This window comes from Lissotriton helveticus, chromosome 5_1, assembly GCF_964261635.1.
Source record: "Lissotriton helveticus chromosome 5_1, aLisHel1.1, whole genome shotgun sequence".
Classification (NCBI taxonomy): domain Eukaryota; kingdom Metazoa; phylum Chordata; class Amphibia; order Caudata; family Salamandridae; genus Lissotriton; species Lissotriton helveticus.
This window is the reverse complement of record NC_136065.1, coordinates 1,030,822,515-1,030,844,687: the sequence shown is the minus strand read 5'-3', so window position 1 is coordinate 1,030,844,687 and position 22,173 is coordinate 1,030,822,515. Positions and strand designations below refer to the sequence as shown.

The 22,173-nt window shown below is 46.8% G+C and overlaps 1 protein-coding gene across 1 annotated transcript in view; it reads right to left on the bottom strand.

Moving 5' to 3' along the window:
- PYROXD2 (pyridine nucleotide-disulphide oxidoreductase domain 2) overlaps positions 1–22,173 on the bottom strand; it is a 541,945-nt gene that overhangs the window by 258,090 nt on the left and 261,682 nt on the right. Inside the window, exon 9 of the mRNA XM_078643559.1 lies at positions 1,884–2,025. Within this exon, the coding sequence (XP_078499685.1) occupies positions 1,884–2,025 (142 nt within the window). The remainder of the gene's footprint in view (positions 1–1,883; positions 2,026–22,173) is intronic.

Sequence of the window (22,173 nt, the reverse complement as noted above, 5' to 3'; positions counted from 1 at the left end):
CAATAGAGCTCAAGGAAAAAGCCTCACATTTAGCCTACGAAAGATCTCTAGAGCTCTGTTGTGCATGATTTGCCACCGTCCAGGAGTTCCCAAGTTACCGAGGACTTTTGCCCATCTGTGAGGTAACTAGCCAAAGTGAACTTTTAGGGACCTCTAACTAATTCTGGCGTGAGTTTACATTATTTTGATTTAAAGCACTCCCCACATAGAAAAAACACTGAATTTTGTTGGACCATATAGGAATACGAAATTACTCTTTATCTTGTTGGCCCCTTTTCCATCTCTTTTTTGGAGGCACAGAAGTCACTAAGAACTAATGAAACATAATGGCAATAGCCTATTTGTGAAGATTGTTAAACTGCATCTATCACTAATAATCATTGTACAAGGTGTCTTGCATTTTAAATATTATTGCTGTCCTCTCTAAAGTTTGCAATGATAATAATGTATGCAAAAATAAATATCCTTTCACATCATAACAATTTTCACCAGTAATGTGTAATGTGTGTTAATGTCTTCTGTGTATGTAAAGCGTGAACCTTCGACTGTGATACAAATTATTAATAATATGTTGGAATTATACAATGCATCTAAGTTAAATCTATAATTGTATATTAACTGTAAGCGTGATGAAAAGGTATGTTTTCTAACATTTTGTAAAGGGGTGAAGTACACAAAGTATTCTCTGAAAGCACTTTTAAAACAAGCACTGGAAAAGCTAATATGTTTTCCCTTTGAGACCTACTGACTCTACCAATGGTTTTAGCCATGTGACACACATCCCCAATTGATGGTCAGCATGACTAGAGAGTTTAAAATAAAGCTTTTGATGCAACCTCTTTTTTTTCTTTTTAGTTACCGATCAGAGTTAAATCAGTAACTAAAAAGCAAAAAAACACATGAAAGCATCTTTTAAAAAAAATTTTTTAAGCAGGTGAGATGCTGAAGCATCTGGGAATGTGCTGCAGGTAGAAGGAGAAAGCAACATGGAGGGTGTAGGTGGAGGGTGGATGCAGCATGGGGGATAAGGGGCAGAAGCTACGTGGTTGGGTAGTAACATTGGGGTGTTAAACAGGTGAAAGAGCAACCCAGAGGAGGTGGGGAGAAATCATGCAAGCGATAAGGAACAATGGTAGGGAAGAAGCACAGAGGTGAGAGAAAGATGAGAACTGAGCGAGGTGGAGGGGTAGTAGAGAAGCACATGAAGGAGACAGCTGAAAAACACATGCATTGCTGTAGAGTGCTTAAACAAAAAAGAATAAAGTAGCACCTGAAAAATGTGAGCAGTACTATAGCTTAGTACTGCGTTCACGTTCGAGGGCTGGGACAAACACAAGAAGAGGCAGGGAAGCCCACACAACTAACAAATAGGAAGCAAGTAAATGAGAAAGACGAGTCTAACAAATGGTAAGCAATTGGAAGGTTCTAAGCCCACTGTAAGATGAAACTACATCTCTCAACAGACAGTGTATGAGCTGTTTTAGTTGAGACCTAGAAAACCTTTGCACAAACTAATAATGAGACATAACTGAAAGCTCAGTAAAAAGTACACATTGACAGTGTGTGCTTCAATACACTTTTCACAGTGATATATAATTGTTAAAATTACTTTAACATAAGGCATTGTTTGTGAAACATATTTTAACTGAAAATTAACGTTAACAGTTTGGGTTAAAAAAGGAAGAGCGTGGTTTGTTCACATAAATATTAAATACTTTTCAGGAATAAACCTGTTGCGTGAGACTCGCGGATGACTGTATAAAACACTTCAAAAAAGCGATCGTGCATACTACCAAACTGAAGAAAAATTATCAAAATTCCAGCAGGTCATGCCTTTCCAAATAGCTACAACCCCTCTCATCCCAAAGAATGTAGATGTAAACCTTGTCTGTGAAAATCTCTGCTCCGTGTGCAGCTGCGGCATTGGCTATTGCCTGTGACACTCCGCCCATGCCTCCTTCCACGTATCCCCAGGACCCCTTCTTGCCCTCCAGCTCCCCCATCACATGGTGCAGCAGAACGTACCTGGAATGACAAGACAGGAAAGCATGCACCACGCAACATAAATAACAACTGGAAACAAAAGCTGACCTTGCAAATAACACTAATAGCTATAGCTATTGGGGCCTTCTGATGTAAGCAACAAGAGCAGCATGTTATTGGCCAGTGATCCTTTGGGGGAAGTATTTAACTAGAAGCTTTATAAGAACACTGAAATATTGGGAGAGCCATTGCAGACAAGAGGGCGACAGTGGGCCAGTAATTGCCTGGTATAAGCTTTTACATTTCAATGCGTGTTTTTCTGTTTCTCTCTGTTTCATTTCGAACACTGTACCTTCAGTGGGTTGAATGTTATAATAGCCTTATAGCCCTACTGCCTCAGGGTGTGCCCGATGTTAAAGTCCCTCTCCCTTGTTATAAGCCCTTGAGTGTGACATTGGCCTATAACTCATGTGAAGTGACTTTGGCATCCGGTACATGCCGCAGAAGCTGCTATAATAAACATAAAAATAGAAGCTGCGGTGCCCATTATTCGTAAAATGAACTATATCAAACAGAGTATGTTAACAAGTTGTATAGATGATTGTGATTGACCTATTGTGCTGTTCTGCATTGAAAAGTAATATTAAAACTGATACTAGAGCAAACATCCAATTCCAATGGGGCTGGCAAATGTGAACTTAAAGGGGCAATGCAGCTTAGTCACCACAGCAGTTGGAGACACTAACATGACTTCTTTCTCTTACCATACATATAGTGTATGTAATCATTATTTCTCTTCCCATGCATGTAGTGGAAAATATATTTAAACTAGAACACTACTATTGCACTCAAGATCATAGCAGCTAAATTGACACAATTCATCTTGAGAGTCACTCACTCCGCAGCTGTGTGTGACAGTTTTGCTGCTCACTTCCGAGAAATAATCTACAGCGTCACCTCGGAGTAGATGACGAGGAGAAATACGAGGCTACAGAGTAAGTGTAGCTGTTGCTCTTTATTACGGGATTTGAGCATTGAGGCAACCTGAAATTTTGCCTCGTGGAATATTGCAGGCCTATGATCTAAAATAAGTAATCCCATTTGGTGTGATTTTATAAAACTCTATGATATCTTATCCCTTCAAAAAACCTGGCTGAAAGATCCAATCCACATGGTTATAAAACTTTCCACACTCCGGCAGTGGAGGGTTTACGTGGAAGGGCGAAGGGTGGCATGTGTACTTACATTTCAAACACTTTAAATGTAAAAAAGATAGAGAATTATTTTGAGGAGACCTATTATCAGATAATTAAAGAGAAATTTCATAAAAGGCAACGCATGCTAATGGTTAATCTTTATAACAATATTCCCACTGGAGATTTGGGATTGATAGTAACAAAATTGACTTTGGATGTGAGGACCATATGCAGCAAAAGCATAAAAGATACAATGCTAATCATGTCAGGGGATTTTAATTGTTTATTATGCTCTAATGTTGATAGAAAGCAGTGTGGTTTTACATATGAAGAGGGCACTAGCAATACTAATTTTTGTCACTCTGTGTTGGGGGGCTTGTTTAATGAAATGATATTTACTTTAGATTTAGGCTTTGCGAATGAAATCTGTGATCGACCAGCCCCTATGGGTTATACCTTCAATGGAAGAGGCGTATACAGCACCATAGGCTATGTACTTCTGACAAATAATGATGCTGCTAAATTATGTGGTTTCTCTGTTGGGGATATTTCACTTAGTGACCATTTTCCATTATGTTATTCCATATCACTGTCAGTAAATTAGAAGGTAGGGCCTGATATTAACATTGACCCGGCAATATCTAATATTACACTGGATAAGACAAATGAGTCTACCTTGCACTGTTCACTAGTTGATTATTTTTTGTTACAAAAAAGTGATACAGAAATGTAAAATAGCTGTAGAGACTTGTTTATGTGACTTAGCCGTTCCAGCTAACATTTTGACCTCATTTCAGCTAATCTCAGCAGCGGTGAGGGAGGCATTATACGTACAAAACTCAAATAGAAGGAAAACCCAGGGTTGGTTTGATATATATTGCACTCAAGCATATAAGAACTTAAAAAAAGTACTACATGAGACCCCTAGAAATCCTAACACAATGAGACAGGCAAGAGTTGATTATAGATTAGCCCTCAAGAAGAGAAAAATTTAACTACGCACTGAAGCTTGGGAAGCTTTGTATAAAGCCTTGTCACTGGGAGACAGTTTGGCTTTTTGGAAAGCTGTTAAAGCACCTTTTCTGAACCCAAGAGATGGCCCCTACATGGAAATCGCTATCAGTGAGGATCTTTGGGTTGACCCTTTCACTAGGGTCTATGAATCTGGTGATAATTCTGAAGCCGCTACTGAGCAAACCACATCGGACCCTAATATGCAACATTGTAATCTTGAGTTTTCGCTGGATGCAGTAAACAGAGCAATCACTGCAAGCCTTGGGGGTAAAGCACCTGGCCCAGATGGGGTCCCGGTTGACTTGTTTAAAGCTAATTTGTCTTTATGGGGCCCTACCATCAACCAAGTAATTAACACCTGTTGTTCTGCTCCCTTTTTGGCTACCTGGACTGAATCAGTGATTGTGCCCATTTTTAAAAAAAATAATCCCCAGGACCTGGGTTGTTATGGCCCATTTCACTTTTGGATTCCCTGGTCAAAGTCATGGGTCGAATTATTTTAGAACGATTAGAGACTTGGCAAGGGCAAAACAAAGTCTTTTCCGATATCCAATATGGTTTTCGGGATGGCCTGGGAACAAATGAGCAGAGCTTAAATCTAGCCTTCCTAATAGGGAAATATGCATGGGTGAAAGGGGACAGGCTGTTTTTAGTCTTTGTAGATCTCACTGCTGCATTTGATTCGGTGCAACACGAGAAACTTTGGGAGATTCTGGAGGTGATGAGGGTGGAAGCTCCAATAATTATTTTTCTCAGGTGCCTATATAATAATGCACAAGGCCGAATTAGATTTAGTCTGAGAGGAGAACTTACTGCCCCATTCCCCATTAAGAGGGAGGTCAGACAAGGTTGCGTTCTGGCCCCCTATCTTTTTAACCTATACATTAATGGTCTAGAACAATTATTAATCAAGAATAGCTATGATTTCCCCCAGATAGGCGGACGCCCTATTCTCACCCTCCTTTATGCGGATGATGCAGTTTTAATGTCCCGAACGCAAGTAGGCTTACAGAGGGTGCTTGACAATTTCTCCAACTTTATGAAAGGTCTTGGTCTTAGGGCCAATATTTCAAAAACCTTCGTTATGAGGTGTGAGCGTGGTAGTCAAAGATGCAAGGACATGTCTGTAGACGGACAAAAGATCGAGCCCACAAAGAGATTCTCGTATCTTGGAATAAATACTCTTTGACGAAAAAGACTTATGGACTCAAGCTGTATCAGCAAAAAAACTTACTTTTGTAAAAAACACTACTGCCCTTGTACATTTCTCAAGGAAACTAGGTATGAGACCCCCTGTGGAGCCTATTAAGATATATAAAGTTAAAAGTATCTCCACAGCGAATGTATGGAGCAGGGATATGGGGCCTTGCTAATTCCTATCTGCTGCAAACAGTAGAAAATACGTTTCTGCGATACATTTTGTCTTTCCCATCTAGCATATCCTCGTATGTCTGCCATGCGGAACTGGGCCTGCCTCACATATCAGATCTTATTAAACTTGATCCTATTCTTTTGTGGCATAGCGTGTGGACAACAATAGAGGCCCAGCTAAATAGAGACATACTGCTGGATAGCCTGAAGCTGGAAGGGGCCTTAAAGATCCCCTGGCTAAGATATGTCCGAAATTTTAGGGAGAATTTCCAACATCCCGAGTATTTTTCCGACCCTAGTAGTCTACATAAGGTCAGGAGATAGGACCTAAAAAAGAAGTGTCTCCAACATTTGGAAGCCATAAAATTGCCGTCTGAGATTTTAAAACCTGGTGTTCCGCAGAATCAACAGATTTTAATTACTTTTAACATTCAACTATATTTGAAATTTGTTCCTGGGGGTTATGATCGTTTTCTATTAACCAGATTTAGACTGGGAATCTTCCATAGAATTGTGAGTCTACCAACAATGAATGACTGGACCCAACAATTGTAATTGTGTACATGTGATAATCTTTCAGAGCAATCCACCATACATGTGTTACTGTTTTGTAAATTCTACAGAGAACTGAGAAAGTTGTGGATTCTTCCCATTAAAAAGATCCTTTGGGATTAGAAAATGTAGGCCAGCTTTCATTGCTTAGCAATTCTTAGATAATGTACATATTACCTGGAAGATAGCAATGTTTTTAAAGCACATAATTAACCTCAGGAAAATGATGGTAATTCAAGTCTAAGGGTCACATGGTAACTAAAGGAACTGTTATAGCACTGAAGAATTTAAGCACTTTATGACCCCCGTTTTTTTATTGCTATTTCTTTTAACATTTTATATAGTTTAAACGATTTTTCACTTTGTGTATAATCAATTGAATTTGTAATGTATATATATGACGTTACTCTTTTTTTAACCATAAATGTTTTTACTTGTGCTTTTATGATTGAATGAAATAGCAATCGAATAAAGTTGTCCTTGACCTTGACAAAATAGCATTAACATTTGGAACCTATGATGTATATCAATCAATCAATCAATCACAGCATTTATATAGCGCACTACTCACCCAAAGGGTCTCAAGGCGCTAGGGAGGGGGGTCCGCTACTGCTTGAACAGCCAGGTCTTGAGTTGCTTCCTGAAGGCGAGGTGGTCCTGGGTCAGGCGGGAGTTCCATGTTTTGGCGGCGAGGTAGGAGAAGGACCGTCCTCCTGTGGTGGCTCTTCGGATGCGGGGGACGGCGGCGAGGGCGTGGCCGTTTGATCGAAGCTGGCGTTTGGGAGCGTAGAAGTTGAGGCGACTGTTGAGGTATCCCGGGCCTTGGTTGTGTAGGGCTTTGTGTGCGTGGGTGAGGAGTCAGAAGGTGATTCTCTTGTTGACCGGGAGCCAGTGCAGGTCTCTCAGGTGTCCGGAGATGTGGCTGCGACGGGTGATGTCCAGGATGAGACGTGCTGAGGCGTTCTGGATCCGCTGAAGTCTCTTCTGGAGCTTGGCGGTGGTTCCGGCGTAGAGGGAGTTGCCGTAGTCCAGACGGCTGGTGACGAGGGCTTGGGTGACCGTCTTCCTGGTCTCGGTGGGGATCCACCGGAAGATCTTGCATAGCATGCGCAGGATGTTGAAACACGACGAGGAGACGGCGTTGACTTGTCTGGTCATGGAGAGGGAGGAGTCCAGGATGAAGCCCAGGTTGCGTGCGTGGTCTGTTGGTTGGGGTGCGCTGCCCAGGGCGGGGGGCCACCAGGAGTCGTCCCAGGCGGAGGGTGAGGATCCCAGGATGAGGACTTCCGTCTTGTCCGAGTTCAGTTTCAGGCGGCTGTTCTTCATCCATTCGGCCACCTCTTTCATCCCTTCGTGTAGGTTGTCTCTGGCGGTGGCGGGGTCGTTGGTGAGGGAGAGGATCAGCTGGGTGTCGTCGGCGTAGGAGATGATGTTGAGGTTGTGCTGGCGTGCGATGTCTGCGAGGGGGCCCATGTAGACGTTGAAGAGGGTTGGACTGAGCGAGGAGCCCTGAGGGACGCCGCAGATGACTTCGGTGGCTTCCGATCTGAACGGAGGGAGGCAACACACAGAACTTTGCATTAGGTGCATACACACAATCACACAATGATGATATATATATATATATATATATATATATATATATATATATATGTATATATATATATAAATATATATATATATATATATATATATATATAGGGGGGTTTGGTGATTAAAATTTTACAAATGGATACCAGCGTGCCAGCCTCTTTTTTCTGAAACCGGGATCGGACACAGAAAGCGTGCAGCGATATATATATATATATATATATATATATCCAAACACAAAGTTTGCCTGCTGCAGTGTGCCAAGGGGGTCAGGGACATAATCCAGCGTCATTGTGGGTGTGCACTGTGCTATACTTAATTATGCATGTGTGCCATTGTGCCCATCTCCCCCCGTCCCCCAGTCCCTGGTCGTTACTCACCCTGTTGCTGTTGTGACAGGTCATGTTGAGCAGTGTCCGGTCCCCCAACTCCTGCCACTGTCTCCCCACTGATGACTATGGACACCATTTCCTCCATCTCGTCCAGCTCCTCCTGTGGTGCTGGACTCCCACCTCCAGTCTGCATTGCTGCCTTCTGGTCGTTGCTGAGTTTCTGCTTGGTTTTGCGCTTCACATCATTCCAACGCGTCTTGACCTCTTCCATTGTCCTCCTCAGCACTCCGACTGCATTCACCTTGTCCACGATGGAGTGCCATATTCAATTTTTTGTTGCCAATGACACAGTAGTTGATGGTGTTTGATCACCTCCGTTATCAGGATCCTGTTTTCCTGCGGACTGAATTGTGTCTTCCTCTTCTTCTTCTCCTTGCCCTTCCATGACCCCGAGGTCCCAGGCTGGTCCTCCATGGGGCTTGTGGGGTTCTGGTTGTCCTCTGTACTTGCTCCGGCTACCTCCATTGTGCTTCACATTTGTTTTGGTTTTGTTTGTGTTTTTTTCTACATTTATAGTGATTTTTCCCGCTTGACGTGTGTAAATTGCAGGCCTGGCGAAGATTGTCACTGATTTTTTATCGCGGTTGGGCCCATCGCAACTTTTTTCACGTTCGGGTTTAGATTTTTATTGCCGTCCCGTGACTTTATTGCAGTCATTTGACATGTTATCGGGAAACTATCGCATGTTACAACCGTGGTGTGAATAGGACGTTAACACTGAGTTATTTTATAAAACATTGCGTTAAGCAATTTTGATGATGATTATCGCACGTTCTTGAGAATATCCACCGTAGTGTTTCTGCTCTTTTATTTATATTTACATTTTTCTCTTTAACTCATCCCTCTTTCTTTTCAAGCTCAGGTTCGGGTTGTCCTTTCATCTCGCAGTTTTTATTGTTATATTTTGCTAATTACTGTCTTTTCCTTTTACTCCTGTTTTCTTTTGCACTTGTCTAGCTCTTTTTTCTTTTACTTTCCTCTCTTTCTCTGAGCCTTTTTCATAGCTCGGTTCATTCCATTCAATACTCTATTTATGCCCCTTTCTCTTTCTTTTATCATTGCTTGCTCTTGTCATCTAGTCACTTCAGTTCTTCTCTGTTAGTCTTGTTTTTGCTCTGACCTCTTTATCATTGGAGTAGCTGTCAGTAGGGTAGACGGTGCACCGTCACTGGGATCTAAGGATCTTACTGACTACCTGAACCTAAATTACAGCTTGCATTTACTTGTAAACCAGTAGGTGGAATTTGTTATTGCTTGAACCAGGACCAATGGCAACCTTGCTATGCTACTTCCATGCATTATGTTTTTCACTCCTTTCCTCATTCTACTTTTATTTCTCCCTTTCTGTGGACATGGGTTTTGGTGAAGTGTCACTGCAGTAGAGTCATCTTCACTGATATGCTGATTTTACTCTTGAACGATGCACATGCAAGGCTAAGAGAAGCTAGAAAGCTGAAGGGAGACATTCAATGTACAATGGCGAGATCAGGTCAACAGGCTAAATCAGGTTTTGGCAAAGCTGTTGAGAGAAAAATTCACCAATGGTTACGGTACAGCTAAACGTCAGCTCACCTTCAGCAAACCTACTGCTCAGAGCTGTGGTTTGTTTATTCAATTTATCTGTCTAATCACCTGAAAATAAATGTTGTAAAAAAATTCCAGCTATGTAACGTATCAGCTGTTAGAGTGAGGCGTGGACACATTTTTTTAAAATATACAATGGTTTGACTAATGCCCTTAGTTTTTGTAAGGGTAATATTGAATATATAGATTTAATGGACATTGTTAAGGATGGGAATGGATAACAATTTGCAGCTGTAAATCATGGTTTTTCAATTAATTCATTTAGTTTTTAACACAATGATGCAGATCTTTGGTATGAAAAAGGGCTGTGAATGTAATAAGTAAAGGGTAACAGTGAATGGATAGTGTATTGTTTACCATGCACAGGTTTTAATTCAAATGTGAATAATTACTGTGGTGGTTTATTCTGAGGTGAATGCTTAGTTTTAGTAATTATATCTCAAAACGACTAATTATTTAAATACAAATAACTTGCTATCCCTCTTTCTCTCTCTCTTTCTGAAGAGTTTGCTGTAGGTAAAACAACACCCTCGCTAAGGCATTGGAAGTTGCAATCTGTGTAGCAGGTTGTGAAGGGTAGAGATAGCACTTTGGCATACAACAACAATAATTCCAGCAGGCAGACACAGCATATATTGTCAGCACTGTGGATGAAACATTAGCTGATGTCATATTTCCACAATAATCTGGGTGCACATAGGATGGGAAAGCCTAGGATTAGAAGCAGACCCTTTTTAGGTCAAGTTCAGACAGCACTTGTGCTGTCTTTTCAAACCATGTTGCATATACATTGTGAGCTTACAGACCACCAACTGCTTTTCTTTTGTTCAATTCTGTGCCCTTTAAAAATCCTTGCTTCTAAGAGGTTATTTTTCCTATTCGTTCCTCCTTTTTAATTGGTTGTTCCCTCCCATGGAGCAGACCCCCATTCATTGTAGCATTCCACTTGTCCCATTTTAGTTAGTGGCTCAGGGAGCACTTTTTCCTTGTTGCTCTGAGGCTATGTTGTTGTCTACCCAAGCTTGTTGTTGTCCTCCCCTGCATGCCTGCAGAGTTACTAACTTTTAATTATATTTGTAAATCACTCCATCTCCCCGTGCCGTCCTCCCCACCTCCTCCAGCACATCGTTGCCTGCATTTCATTACATCTTAAATCTCCCTGTGCCATCCTCACCGCCACCTCCTGCCTGTCACTGCTTGCCATGCTAAACTCATCCTGCCCTCGGTCCTGCTCTAAGTGCTCATGCGTCCAAGGTCTGCCATCCCTGGAAATCATTTTTTTTTTTCTTAATCCTCATTATTATTCTTTTTTGGCTGCTACAGCTGAAACGGTACAAAAGGGGGTGGTGATGGACAGAGCATCTGAACCAATCAAACACACACACCCAGTCAACAGATCTGGGTTTAATCCATCACCGTTCTTTAGCCCACTCTGCCACCCCAGTTCAGGCCATATGCAAATCAGTCTGACCCTGTGCCTCATGGGAACAGTCCAGCCCGAACAGCCAAGCCATGCCTTCCCTGGACCGAAAACAAGCTTCCTAGGACTGGTTTCTGGCATTCCAGCCGTCTTCAGCCAGGCTTGCTTGAATCCAGTGGCAAAGTGAGCAAGGGACTCACCTCTGAGCATAACCTGCCAACTTATGGCGAACAAAGCGGTACAAAAGGGGGTAGTGATGGACGGAGCATCTGAACCAATCAAACACTCACACCCAGTCAACAGATCTGGGTTTAATCCATCACCGTTCTTTAGCCCACTCTGCCACCCCAGTTCAGACATGGCCATATGCAAATCAGTCTGACCCTGTGCCTCATGGGATCAGTCCAGCCCTAACTGCCAAGCCATGCCTTCCCTGGACCGGAAACAAGCTTCCTAGGACCGGTTTCTGGCATTCCAGCTGTCTTCAGCCAGGCTTGCTTGAATCCAGTGGCAAAGTGAGCAAGGGACTCACGTCTGAGCATACCCTGCCAACTTATGGCGAACAAAGCAGTACAAAAGGGGGTGGTGATGGACGGAGCATCTGAACCAATCAAACACTCACATCCAGTCAACAGATCTGGGTTTAACCCATCACCGTTCTTTAGCCCACTCTGCCACCCCAGTTCAGACATGGCCATATGCAAATAAGTCTGACCCTGTGCCTCATGGGAACAGTCAAGCTCGAACTGCCAATCCATGCCTTCTCTGAACCGGAAACAAGCTTCCTAGGACCGGTTTCTGGCATTCCAGCCGTCTTCAGCCAGGCTTGCTTGAATTCAGTGGTAAAGTGAGCAAGGGACTCACGTCTGAGCATACCCTGCCAACTTATGGCGAACAAAACGGTACAAAAGGGGGTGGTGATGGACGGAGCATCTGAACCAATCAAACACTCACACCCAGTCAAAAGATCCGGGTTTAATCCATCACCGTTCTTTAGCCCACTCTGCCACCCCAGTTCAGACATGGACATATGCAAATCAGTCTGACCATGTGCCTCATGGGAACAGTACAGCCCAAACTGCCAATCCATGCCTTCCCTGGACCGGAAACAAGCTTCCTAGGACCGGTTTCTGGCATTCCAACCGTCTTCAGCCAGGCTTGCTTGAATCCAGTGGCAAAGTGAGCAAGGGACTCACGTCTGAGCATACCCTGCCAACTTATGGCAAACAAAGCGGTACAAAAGGGGGTGGTGATGGACGGAGCATCTGAACCAATCAAACACTCACACCCAGTCAACAGATCTGGGTTTAATCCATCACCATTCTTTAGCCCACTCTGCCACCCCAGTTCATACACGGCCATATGCAAATCAGTCTGACCCTGTGCCTCATGGGAACAGTCCAGCCCGAACTGCCAAGCCATGCCTTCCCTGGACCGGAAACAAGCTTCCTATGACCGGTTTCTGGCATTACAGCCGTCTTCAGCGAGGCTCGCTTGAATCCAGTGGCAAAGTGAGCAAGGGACTCACGTCTGAGCATACCCTGCCAACTTATAGCGAACAAAGCGGTACAAAAGGGGGTGGTGATGGACGGAGCATCTGAACCAATCAAACACTCACACCCAGTCAACAGATCTGGGTTTAATCCATCACTGTTCTTTAGCCCACTCTGCCACCCCAGTTCAGACATGGCCATATGCAAATCAATCTGACCCTGTGCCTCATGGGAACAGTCCAGCCCGAACTGCCAAGCCATGCCTTCCCTGGAACGGAAACAAGCTTCCTAGGACCGGTTTCTGGCATTCCAGCCGTCTTCAGCCAGGCTTGTTTGAATCCAGTGGCAAAGTGAGCAAGGGACTCACGTCTGAGAATACCCTGCCAACTTATGGCGTACAAAGCGGGTCAAAAGGGAGCGGTGATGGGCGGAGCATCTGAACCAATCAAACACTCACACCCAGTCAACAGATCTGGGTTTAATCCATCACCGTTCTTTAGCCCACTCTGCCACCCCAGTTCAGACATGGCCATATGCAAATCAGTCTGACGCTGTGCCTCATGGGAACAGTCCAGCCCGAACTGCCAAGCCATGGCTTCCCTGGACCGGAAACTAACTTCCTAGGACCGGTTTCTGGCATTCAAGCCGTCTTCAGCCAGGCTTGCTTGAATCCAGTGGCAAAGTGTGCAAGGGACTCGCGTCTGAGCATACCCTGCCAACTTATGGCGAACAAATCGGTACAAAAGGGGGTGGTGATGGACGGAGCATCTGAACCAATCAAACACTCACACCCAGTCAACAGATCTCGGTTTAATCCATCACCATTCTTTAGCCCACTCTGCCACCCCAGTTCATACATGGCTATATGCAAATCAGCCTGACCCTGTGCCTCATGGGAACAGTCCAGCCCGAACTGCCAAGCCATGCCTTCCCTGGACCGGAAACAAGCTTCCTAGGACCGGTTTCTGGCATTCCAGCCGTCTTCAGCCAGGCTTGCTTGAATCCAGTGGCAAAGTGAGCAAGGACTCACGTCTGAGCAAACCCTGCCAACTTATGGCGAATAAAGCGGTACAAAAGGGGCGGGTGATGGACGGAGCATCTGAACCAATCAAACATTCACACCCAGTCAACAGATCTAGGTTTAATCCATCACTGTTCTTTAGCCAACTCTGCCACCCCAGTTCAGACATGGCCATATGCAAATCAGTCTGACCCTGTGCCTCATGGGAACAGACCAGCCCGAACTGCCAAGCCATTCCTTCCCTGGAACGGAAACAAGCTTCCTAGGACCGGTTTCTGGCATTCCAACTGTCTTCAGCGAGGCTTGTTTGAATCCAGTGGCAAAGTGAGCAAGGGACTCACGTCTGAGCATACCCTGCCAACTTATGGCGTACAAAGCGGGTCAAAAGGGAGTGGTGATGGACGGAGCATCTGAACCAATCAAACATTCACACCCCGTCAACAGATCTGGGTTAATCCATTACCGTTCTTTAGCCCACTCTGCCACCCCAGTTCAGACATGGCCATATGCAAATCAGTCTGACCCTGTGCCTCATGGGAACAGTCCAGCCCGAACAGTGAATCCATGCCTTCCTTGGACCGGAAACAAGCTTCCTAGGACCGATTTCTGGCATTCCAACCGTCTTCAGCCAGGCTTGCTTGAATCCAGTGGCAAAGTGAGCAAGGGACTCACGTCTGAGCATACCCTGCCAACTTATGGCGAACAAATCGGTACAAAAGGGGGTGGTGATGGACGGAGCATCTGAACCAATCAAACACTCACACCCAGACAACAGATCTGGGTTTAATCCATCACCATTCTTTAGCCCACTCTGCCACCCCAGTTCATACATGGCTATATGCAAATCAGCCTGACCCTGTGCCTCATGGGAACAGTCCAGCCCGAACTGCCAAGCCATGCCTTTCCTGGACCGGAAACAAGCTTCCTAGGACCTGTTTCTGGCATTCCAGCCGTCTTCAGCCAGGCTTGCTTGAATCCAGTGGCAAAGTGAGCAAGGACTCACGTCTGAGCAAACCCTGCCAACTTATGGCGAACAAAGCGGTACAAAAGGGGCGGGTGATGGACGGAGCATCTGAACCAATCAAACATTCGTACCCAGTCAACAGATCTAGGTTTAATCCATCACTGTTCTTTAGCCAACTCTGCCACCCCAGTTCAGACATGGCCATATGCAAATCAGTCTGACCCTGTGCCTCATGGGAACAGTCCAGCCCGAACTGCCAAGCCATTCCTTCCCTGGAACGGAAACAAGCTTCCTAGGACCGGTTTCTGGCATTCCAGCTGTCTTCAGCGAGGCTTGTTTGAATCCAGTGGCAAAGTGAGCAAGGGACTCACGTCTGAGCATACCCTGCCAACTTATGGCGTACAAAGCGGGTCAAAAGGGAGTGGTGATGGACGGAGCATCTGAACCAATCAAACATTCACACCCAGTCAACAGATCTGGGTTTAATCCATCACTGTTCTTTAGCCCACTCTGCCACCCCAGTTCAGACATGGCCATATGCAAATCAGTCTGACCCTGTGCCTCATGGGAACAGTCCAGCCCGAACTGCCAACCCATGCATTCCCTGGACCGGAAACAAGCTTCCTAGGACCGATTTCTGGCATTCCAAACGTCTTCAGCCAGGCTTGCTTGAATCCAGTGGCAAAGTGAGCAAGGGACTCACGTCTGAGCATACCCTGCCAACTTATGGCGAACAAATCGGTACAAAAGGGGTGGTGATGGACGGAGCATCTGAACCAATCAAACACTCACACCCAGTGAACAGATCTGGGTTTAATACATCACCGTTCTTTAGCCCACTCTGCCACCCCAGTTCAGACATGGTCATATGCAAATCAGTCTGAACCTGTGCCTCATGGGAGCAGTCCAGCCCGAACTGCCAATCCATGCCTTCCCTGGACCGGAAACAAGCTTCCTAGGACCGGTTTCTGGCATTCCAAGCGTCTTCAGCCAGGCTTGCTTGAATCCAGTGGCAAAGTGAGCAAGGGACTCACGTCTGAGAATACCCTGCCAACTTATGGCGAACAAAGCGGTACAAAAGGGGGAGGTGATGGACGGAGCATCTGAACCAATCAAACACTCACACCCAGTCAACAGATCTGGGTTTAATCCATCACTGTTCTTTAGCCCACTCTGCCACCCCAGTTCAGACATGGCCATATGCAAATCAGTCTGACCCTGTGCCTCATGGGAACAGTCCAGCCCGAACTGCCAAGCCATTCCTTCCCTGGAACAGAAACAAGCTTCCTAGGACCGGTTTCTGGCATTCCAGCCGTTTTCAGCCAAGCTTGTTGGAATCCAGTGGCAAAGTGAGCAAGGGACTCACGTCTGAGAATACCCTGCCAACTTATGGCAAACAAAGCAGTACAAAAGGGGGTGGTGATGGACGGAGCATCTGAACCAATCAAACACTCACACCCAGTCAATAGATGTGGGTTTAATCCATCACCATTTTTTAACCCCAGTTCATACACAACCATATGCAAATCAGTCTGACCCTGTGCCTCATGGGAACAGTCCAGCCCGAACTGCCAAGCCATGCCTTCCCTGAACCGGAAACAAGCTTCCTAGGACCGGTTTCTGGCATTCCAGCCGTCTTCAGCCAGGCTTGCTTGAATTCAGTGGTAAAGTGAGCAAGGGACTCACGTCTGAGCATACCCTGCCAACTTATGGCGAACAAAGCGGTACAAAAGGGGGTGGTGATGGACGGAGCATCTGAACCAATCAAACACTCACACCCAGTCAAAAGATCCGAGTTTAATCCATCACCGTTCTTTAGCCCACTCTGCCACCCCAGTTCAGACATGGACATATGCAAATCAGTCTGACCATGTGCCTCATGGGAACAGTACAGCCCAAACTGCCAATCCGTGCCTTCCCTGGACCAGAAACAAGCTTCCTAGGACCGGTTTCTGGCATTCCAACCGTCTTCAGCCAGGCTTGCTTGAATCCAGTGGCAAAGTGAGCAAGGGACTCACGTCTGAGAATACCCTGCCAACTTATGGCAAACAAAGCGGTACAAAAGGGGGTGGTGATGGACGGAGCATCTGAACCAATCAAACACTCACACCCAGTCAACAGATCTGGGTTTAATCCATCACCATTCTTTAGCCCACTCTGCCACCCCAGTTCATACACGGCCATATGCAAATCAGTCTGACCCTGTGCCTCATGGGAACAGTCCAGCCCGAACTGCCAAGCCATGCCTTCCCTGGACCGGAAACAAGCTTCCTATGACCGGTTACAGGCATTCCAGCCGTCTTCAGTGAGGCTCGCTTGAATCCAGTGGCAAAGTGAGCAAGGGACTCACGTCTGAGCATACCCTGCCAACTTATAGCGAACAAAGCGGTACAAAAGGGGGTGGTGATGGACGGAGCATCTGAACCAATCAAACACTCACACCCAGTCAACAGATCTGGGTTTAATCCAACACTGTTCTTTAGCCCACTCTGCCACCCCACTTCAGACATGGCCATATGCAAATCAATCTGACCCTGTGCCTCATGGGAACAGTCCAGCCCGAACTGCCAAGCCATGCCTTCCCTGGAACGGAAACAAGCTTCCTAGGACCGGTTTCTGGCATTCCAGCCGTCTTCAGCCAGGCTTGTTTGAATCCAGTGGCAAAGTGAGCAAGGGACTCACGTCTGAGCATACCCTGCCAACTTATGGCGAACAAAGCGGGTCAAAAGGGAGCGGTGATGGACGGAGCATCTGAACCAATCAAACACTCACACCCAGTCAACAGATCTGGGTTTAATCCATCACCGTTCTTTAGCCCACTCTGCCACCCCAGTACAGACATGGCCATATGCAAATCAGTCTGACCCTGTGCCTCATGGGAACAGTCCAGCCCGAACTGCCAAGCCATGCCTTCCCTGGACCGGAAACAAGCTTCCTAGGACCGGTTTCTGGCATTCAAGCCGTCTTCAGCCAGACTTGCTTGAATCCAGTGGCAAAGTGTGCAAGGGACTCGCGTCTGAGCATACCCTGCCAACTTATGGCGAACAAATCGGTACAAAAGGGGGTGGTGATGGACGGAGCATCTGAACCAATCAAACACTCACACCCAGTCAACAGATCTGGGTTTAATCCATCACCATTCTTTAGCCCACTCTGCCACCCCAGTTCATACATGGCTATATGCAAATCAGCCTGACCCTGTGCCTCATGGGAACAGTCCAGCCCGAACTGCCAAACCATGCCTTCCCTGGACCGGAAACAAGCTCCTAGGACCGGTTTCTGGCATTCCAGCCGTCTTCAGCCAGGCTTGCTTGAATCCAGTGGTAAAGTGAGCAAGGGACTCATGTCTGAGCATACCCTGCCAACTTATGGCGAACAAAGCGGTACAAAAGGGGGTGGTGATGGACGGAGCATCTGAACCAATCAAACACTCACACCCAGTCAAAAGATCCGAGTTTAATCCATCACCGTTCTTTAGCCCACTCTGCCACCCCAGTTCAGACATGGCCATATGCAAATCAGTCTGACCCTGTGCCTCATGGGAACAGTCCAGCCCGAACTGCCAAGCCATTCCTTCCCTGGAACAGAAACAAGCTTCCTAGGACCGGTTTCTGGCATTCCAGCCGTTTTCAGCCAAGCTTGTTGGAATCCAGTGGCAAAGTGAGCAAGGGACTCACGTCTGAGAATACCCTGCCAACTTATGGCAAACAAAGCAGTACAAAAGGGGGTGGTGATGGACGGAGCATCTGAACCAATCAAACACTCACACCCAGTCAATAGATGTGGGTTTAATCCATCACCATTTTTTAACCCCAGTTCATACACAACCATATGCAAATCAGTCTGACCCTGTGCCTCATGGGAACAGTCCAGCCCGAACTGCCAAGCCATGCCTTCCCTGAACCGGAAACAAGCTTCCTAGGACCGGTTTCTGGCATTCCAGCCGTCTTCAGCCAGGCTTGCTTGAATTCAGTGGTAAAGTGAGCAAGGGACTCACGTCTGAGCATACCCTGCCAACTTATGGCGAACAAAGCGGTACAAAAGGGGGTGGTGATGGACGGAGCATCTGAACCAATCAAACACTCACACCCAGTCAAAAGATCCGAGTTTAATCCATCACCGTTCTTTAGCCCACTCTGCCACCCCAGTTCAGACATGGACATATGCAAATCAGTCTGACCATGTGCCTCATGGGAACAGTACAGCCCAAACTGCCAATCCGTGCCTTCCCTGGACCAGAAACAAGCTTCCTAGGACCGGTTTCTGGCATTCCAACCGTCTTCAGCCAGGCTTGCTTGAATCCAGTGGCAAAGTGAGCAAGGGACTCACGTCTGAGAATACCCTGCCAACTTATGGCAAACAAAGCGGTACAAAAGGGGGTGGTGATGGACGGAGCATCTGAACCAATCAAACACTCACACCCAGTCAACAGATCTGGGTTTAATCCATCACCATTCTTTAGCCCACTCTGCCACCCCAGTTCATACACGGCCATATGCAAATCAGTCTGACCCTGTGCCTCATGGGAACAGTCCAGCCCGAACTGCCAAGCCATGCCTTCCCTGGACCGGAAACAAGCTTCCTATGACCGGTTACAGGCATTCCAGCCGTCTTCAGTGAGGCTCGCTTGAATCCAGTGGCAAAGTGAGCAAGGGACTCACGTCTGAGCATACCCTGCCAACTTATAGCGAACAAAGCGGTACAAAAGGGGGTGGTGATGGACGGAGCATCTGAACCAATCAAACACTCACACCCAGTCAACAGATCTGGGTTTAATCCAACACTGTTCTTTAGCCCACTCTGCCACCCCACTTCAGACATGGCCATATGCAAATCAATCTGACCCTGTGCCTCATGGGAACAGTCCAGCCCGAACTGCCAAGCCATGCCTTCCCTGGAACGGAAACAAGCTTCCTAGGACCGGTTTCTGGCATTCCAGCCGTCTTCAGCCAGGCTTGTTTGAATCCAGTGGCAAAGTGAGCAAGGGACTCACGTCTGAGCATACCCTGCCAACTTATGGCGAACAAAGCGGGTCAAAAGGGAGCGGTGATGGACGGAGCATCTGAACCAATCAAACACTCACACCCAGTCAACAGATCTGGGTTTAATCCATCACCGTTCTTTAGCCCACTCTGCCACCCCAGTACAGACATGGCCATATGCAAATCAGTCTGACCCTGTGCCTCATGGGAACAGTCCAGCCCGAACTGCCAAGCCATGCCTTCCCTGGACCGGAAACAAGCTTCCTAGGACCGGTTTCTGGCATTCAAGCCGTCTTCAGCCAGACTTGCTTGAATCCAGTGGCAAAGTGTGCAAGGGACTCGCGTCTGAGCATACCCTGCCAACTTATGGCGAACAAATCGGTACAAAAGGGGGTGGTGATGGACGGAGCATCTGAACCAATCAAACACTCACACCCAGTCAACAGATCTGGGTTTAATCCATCACCATTCTTTAGCCCACTCTGCCACCCCAGTTCATACATGGCTATATGCAAATCAGCCTGACCCTGTGCCTCATGGGAACAGTCCAGCCCGAACTGCCAAACCATGCCTTCCCTGGACCGGAAACAAGCTCCTAGGACCGGTTTCTGGCATTCCAGCCGTCTTCAGCCAGGCTTGCTTGAATCCAGTGGCAAAGTGAGCAAGGACTCACGTCTGAGCAAACCCTGCCAACTTATGGCGAACAAAGCGGTACAAAAGGGGCGGGTGATGGACGGAGCATCTGAACCAATCAAACATTCACACCCAGTCAACAGATCTAGGTTTAATCCATCACTGTTCTTTAGCCAACTCTGCCACCCCAGTTCAGACATGGCCATATGCAAATCAGTCTGACCCTGTGCCTCATGGGAACAGTCCAGCCCGAACTGCCAAGCCATTCCTTCCCTGGAACGGAAACAAGCTTCCTAGGACCGGTTTCTGGCATTCCAGCTGTCTTCAGCGAGGTTTGTTTGAATCCAGTGGCAAAGTGAGCAAGGGACTCACGTCTGAGCATACCCTGCCAACTTATGGCGTACAAAGCGGGTCAAAAGGGAGTGGTGATGGACGGAGCATCTGAACCAATCAAACATTCACACCCAGTCAACAGATCTGGGTTAATCCATCACCGTTCTTTAGCCCACTCTGCCACCCCAGTTCAGACATGGCCATATGCAAATCAGTCTAACCCTGTGCCTCATGGGAACAGTCCAGCCCGAACAGTGAATCCATTCCTTCCTTGGACCGGAAACAAGCTTCCTAGGACCGATTTCTGGCATTCCAACCGTCTTCAGCCAGGCTTGCTTGAATCCAGTGGCAAAGTGAGCAAGGGACTCACGTCTGAGCATACCCTGCCAATTTATGGCGAACAAATCGGTACAAAAGGGGGTGGTGATGGACGGAGCATCTGAACCAATCAAACACTCACACCCAGACAACAGATCTGGGTTTAATCCATCACCATTCTTTAGCCCACTCTGCCACCCTAGTTCATACATGGCTATATGCAAATCAGCCTGACCCTGTGCCTCATGGGAACAGTCCAGCCCGAACTGCCAAGCCATGCCTTTCCTGGACCGGAAACAAGCTTCCTAGGACCGGTTTCTGGCATTCCAGCCGTCTTCAGGCAGGCTTGCTTGAATCCAGTGGCAAAGTGAGCAAGGACTCCCGTCTGAGCAAACCCTGCCAACTTATGGCGTACAAAGGGGGTCAAAAGGGAGTGGTGATGGACGGAGCATCTGAACCAATCAAACATTCACACCCAGTCAACAGATCTGGGTTTAATCCATCACCGTTCTTTAGCCCACTCTGCCACCCCAGTTCAGACATGGCCATATGCAAATCAGTCTGACCCTGTGCCTCATGGGAACAGTCCAGCCCGAACTGCCAATCCATGCCTTCCCTGGACCGGGAACAAGCTTCCTAGGACCGATTTCTGGCATTCCAACCGTCTTCAGCCAGGCTTGCTTGAATCCAGTGGCAAAGTGAGCAAGGGACTCACGTCTGAGCATACCCTGCCAACTTATGGCGAACAAATCGGTACAAAAGGGGGTGGTGATGGACGGAGCATATGAACCAATCAAACACTCACACCCAGTCAACAGATCTGGGTTTAATCCATCACCATTCTTTAGCCCACTCTGCCACCCCAGTTCATACACGGCCATATGCAAATCAGTCTGACCCTGTGCCTCATGGGAACAGTCCAGCCCAAACTGCCAAGCCATGCCTTCCCTGGACCGGAAACAAGCTTCCTATGACCGGTTTCTGGCATTCCAGCCGTCTTCAGCGAGGCTCGCTTGAATCCAGTGGCAAAGTGAGCAAGGGACTCACGTCTGAGCATACCCTGCCAACTTATAGCGAACAAAGCGGTACAAAAGGGGGTGGTGATGGACGGAGCATCTGAACCAATCAAACACTCACACCCAGTCAACAGATCTGGGTTTAATCCATCACTGTTCTTTAGCCCACTCTGCCACCCCAGTTCAGACATGGCCATATGCAAATCAATCTGACCCTGTGCCTCATGGGAACAGTCCAGCCCGAACTGCCAAGCCATGCCTTCCCTGGAACGGAAACAAGCTTCCTAGGACCGGTTTCTGGCATTCCAGCC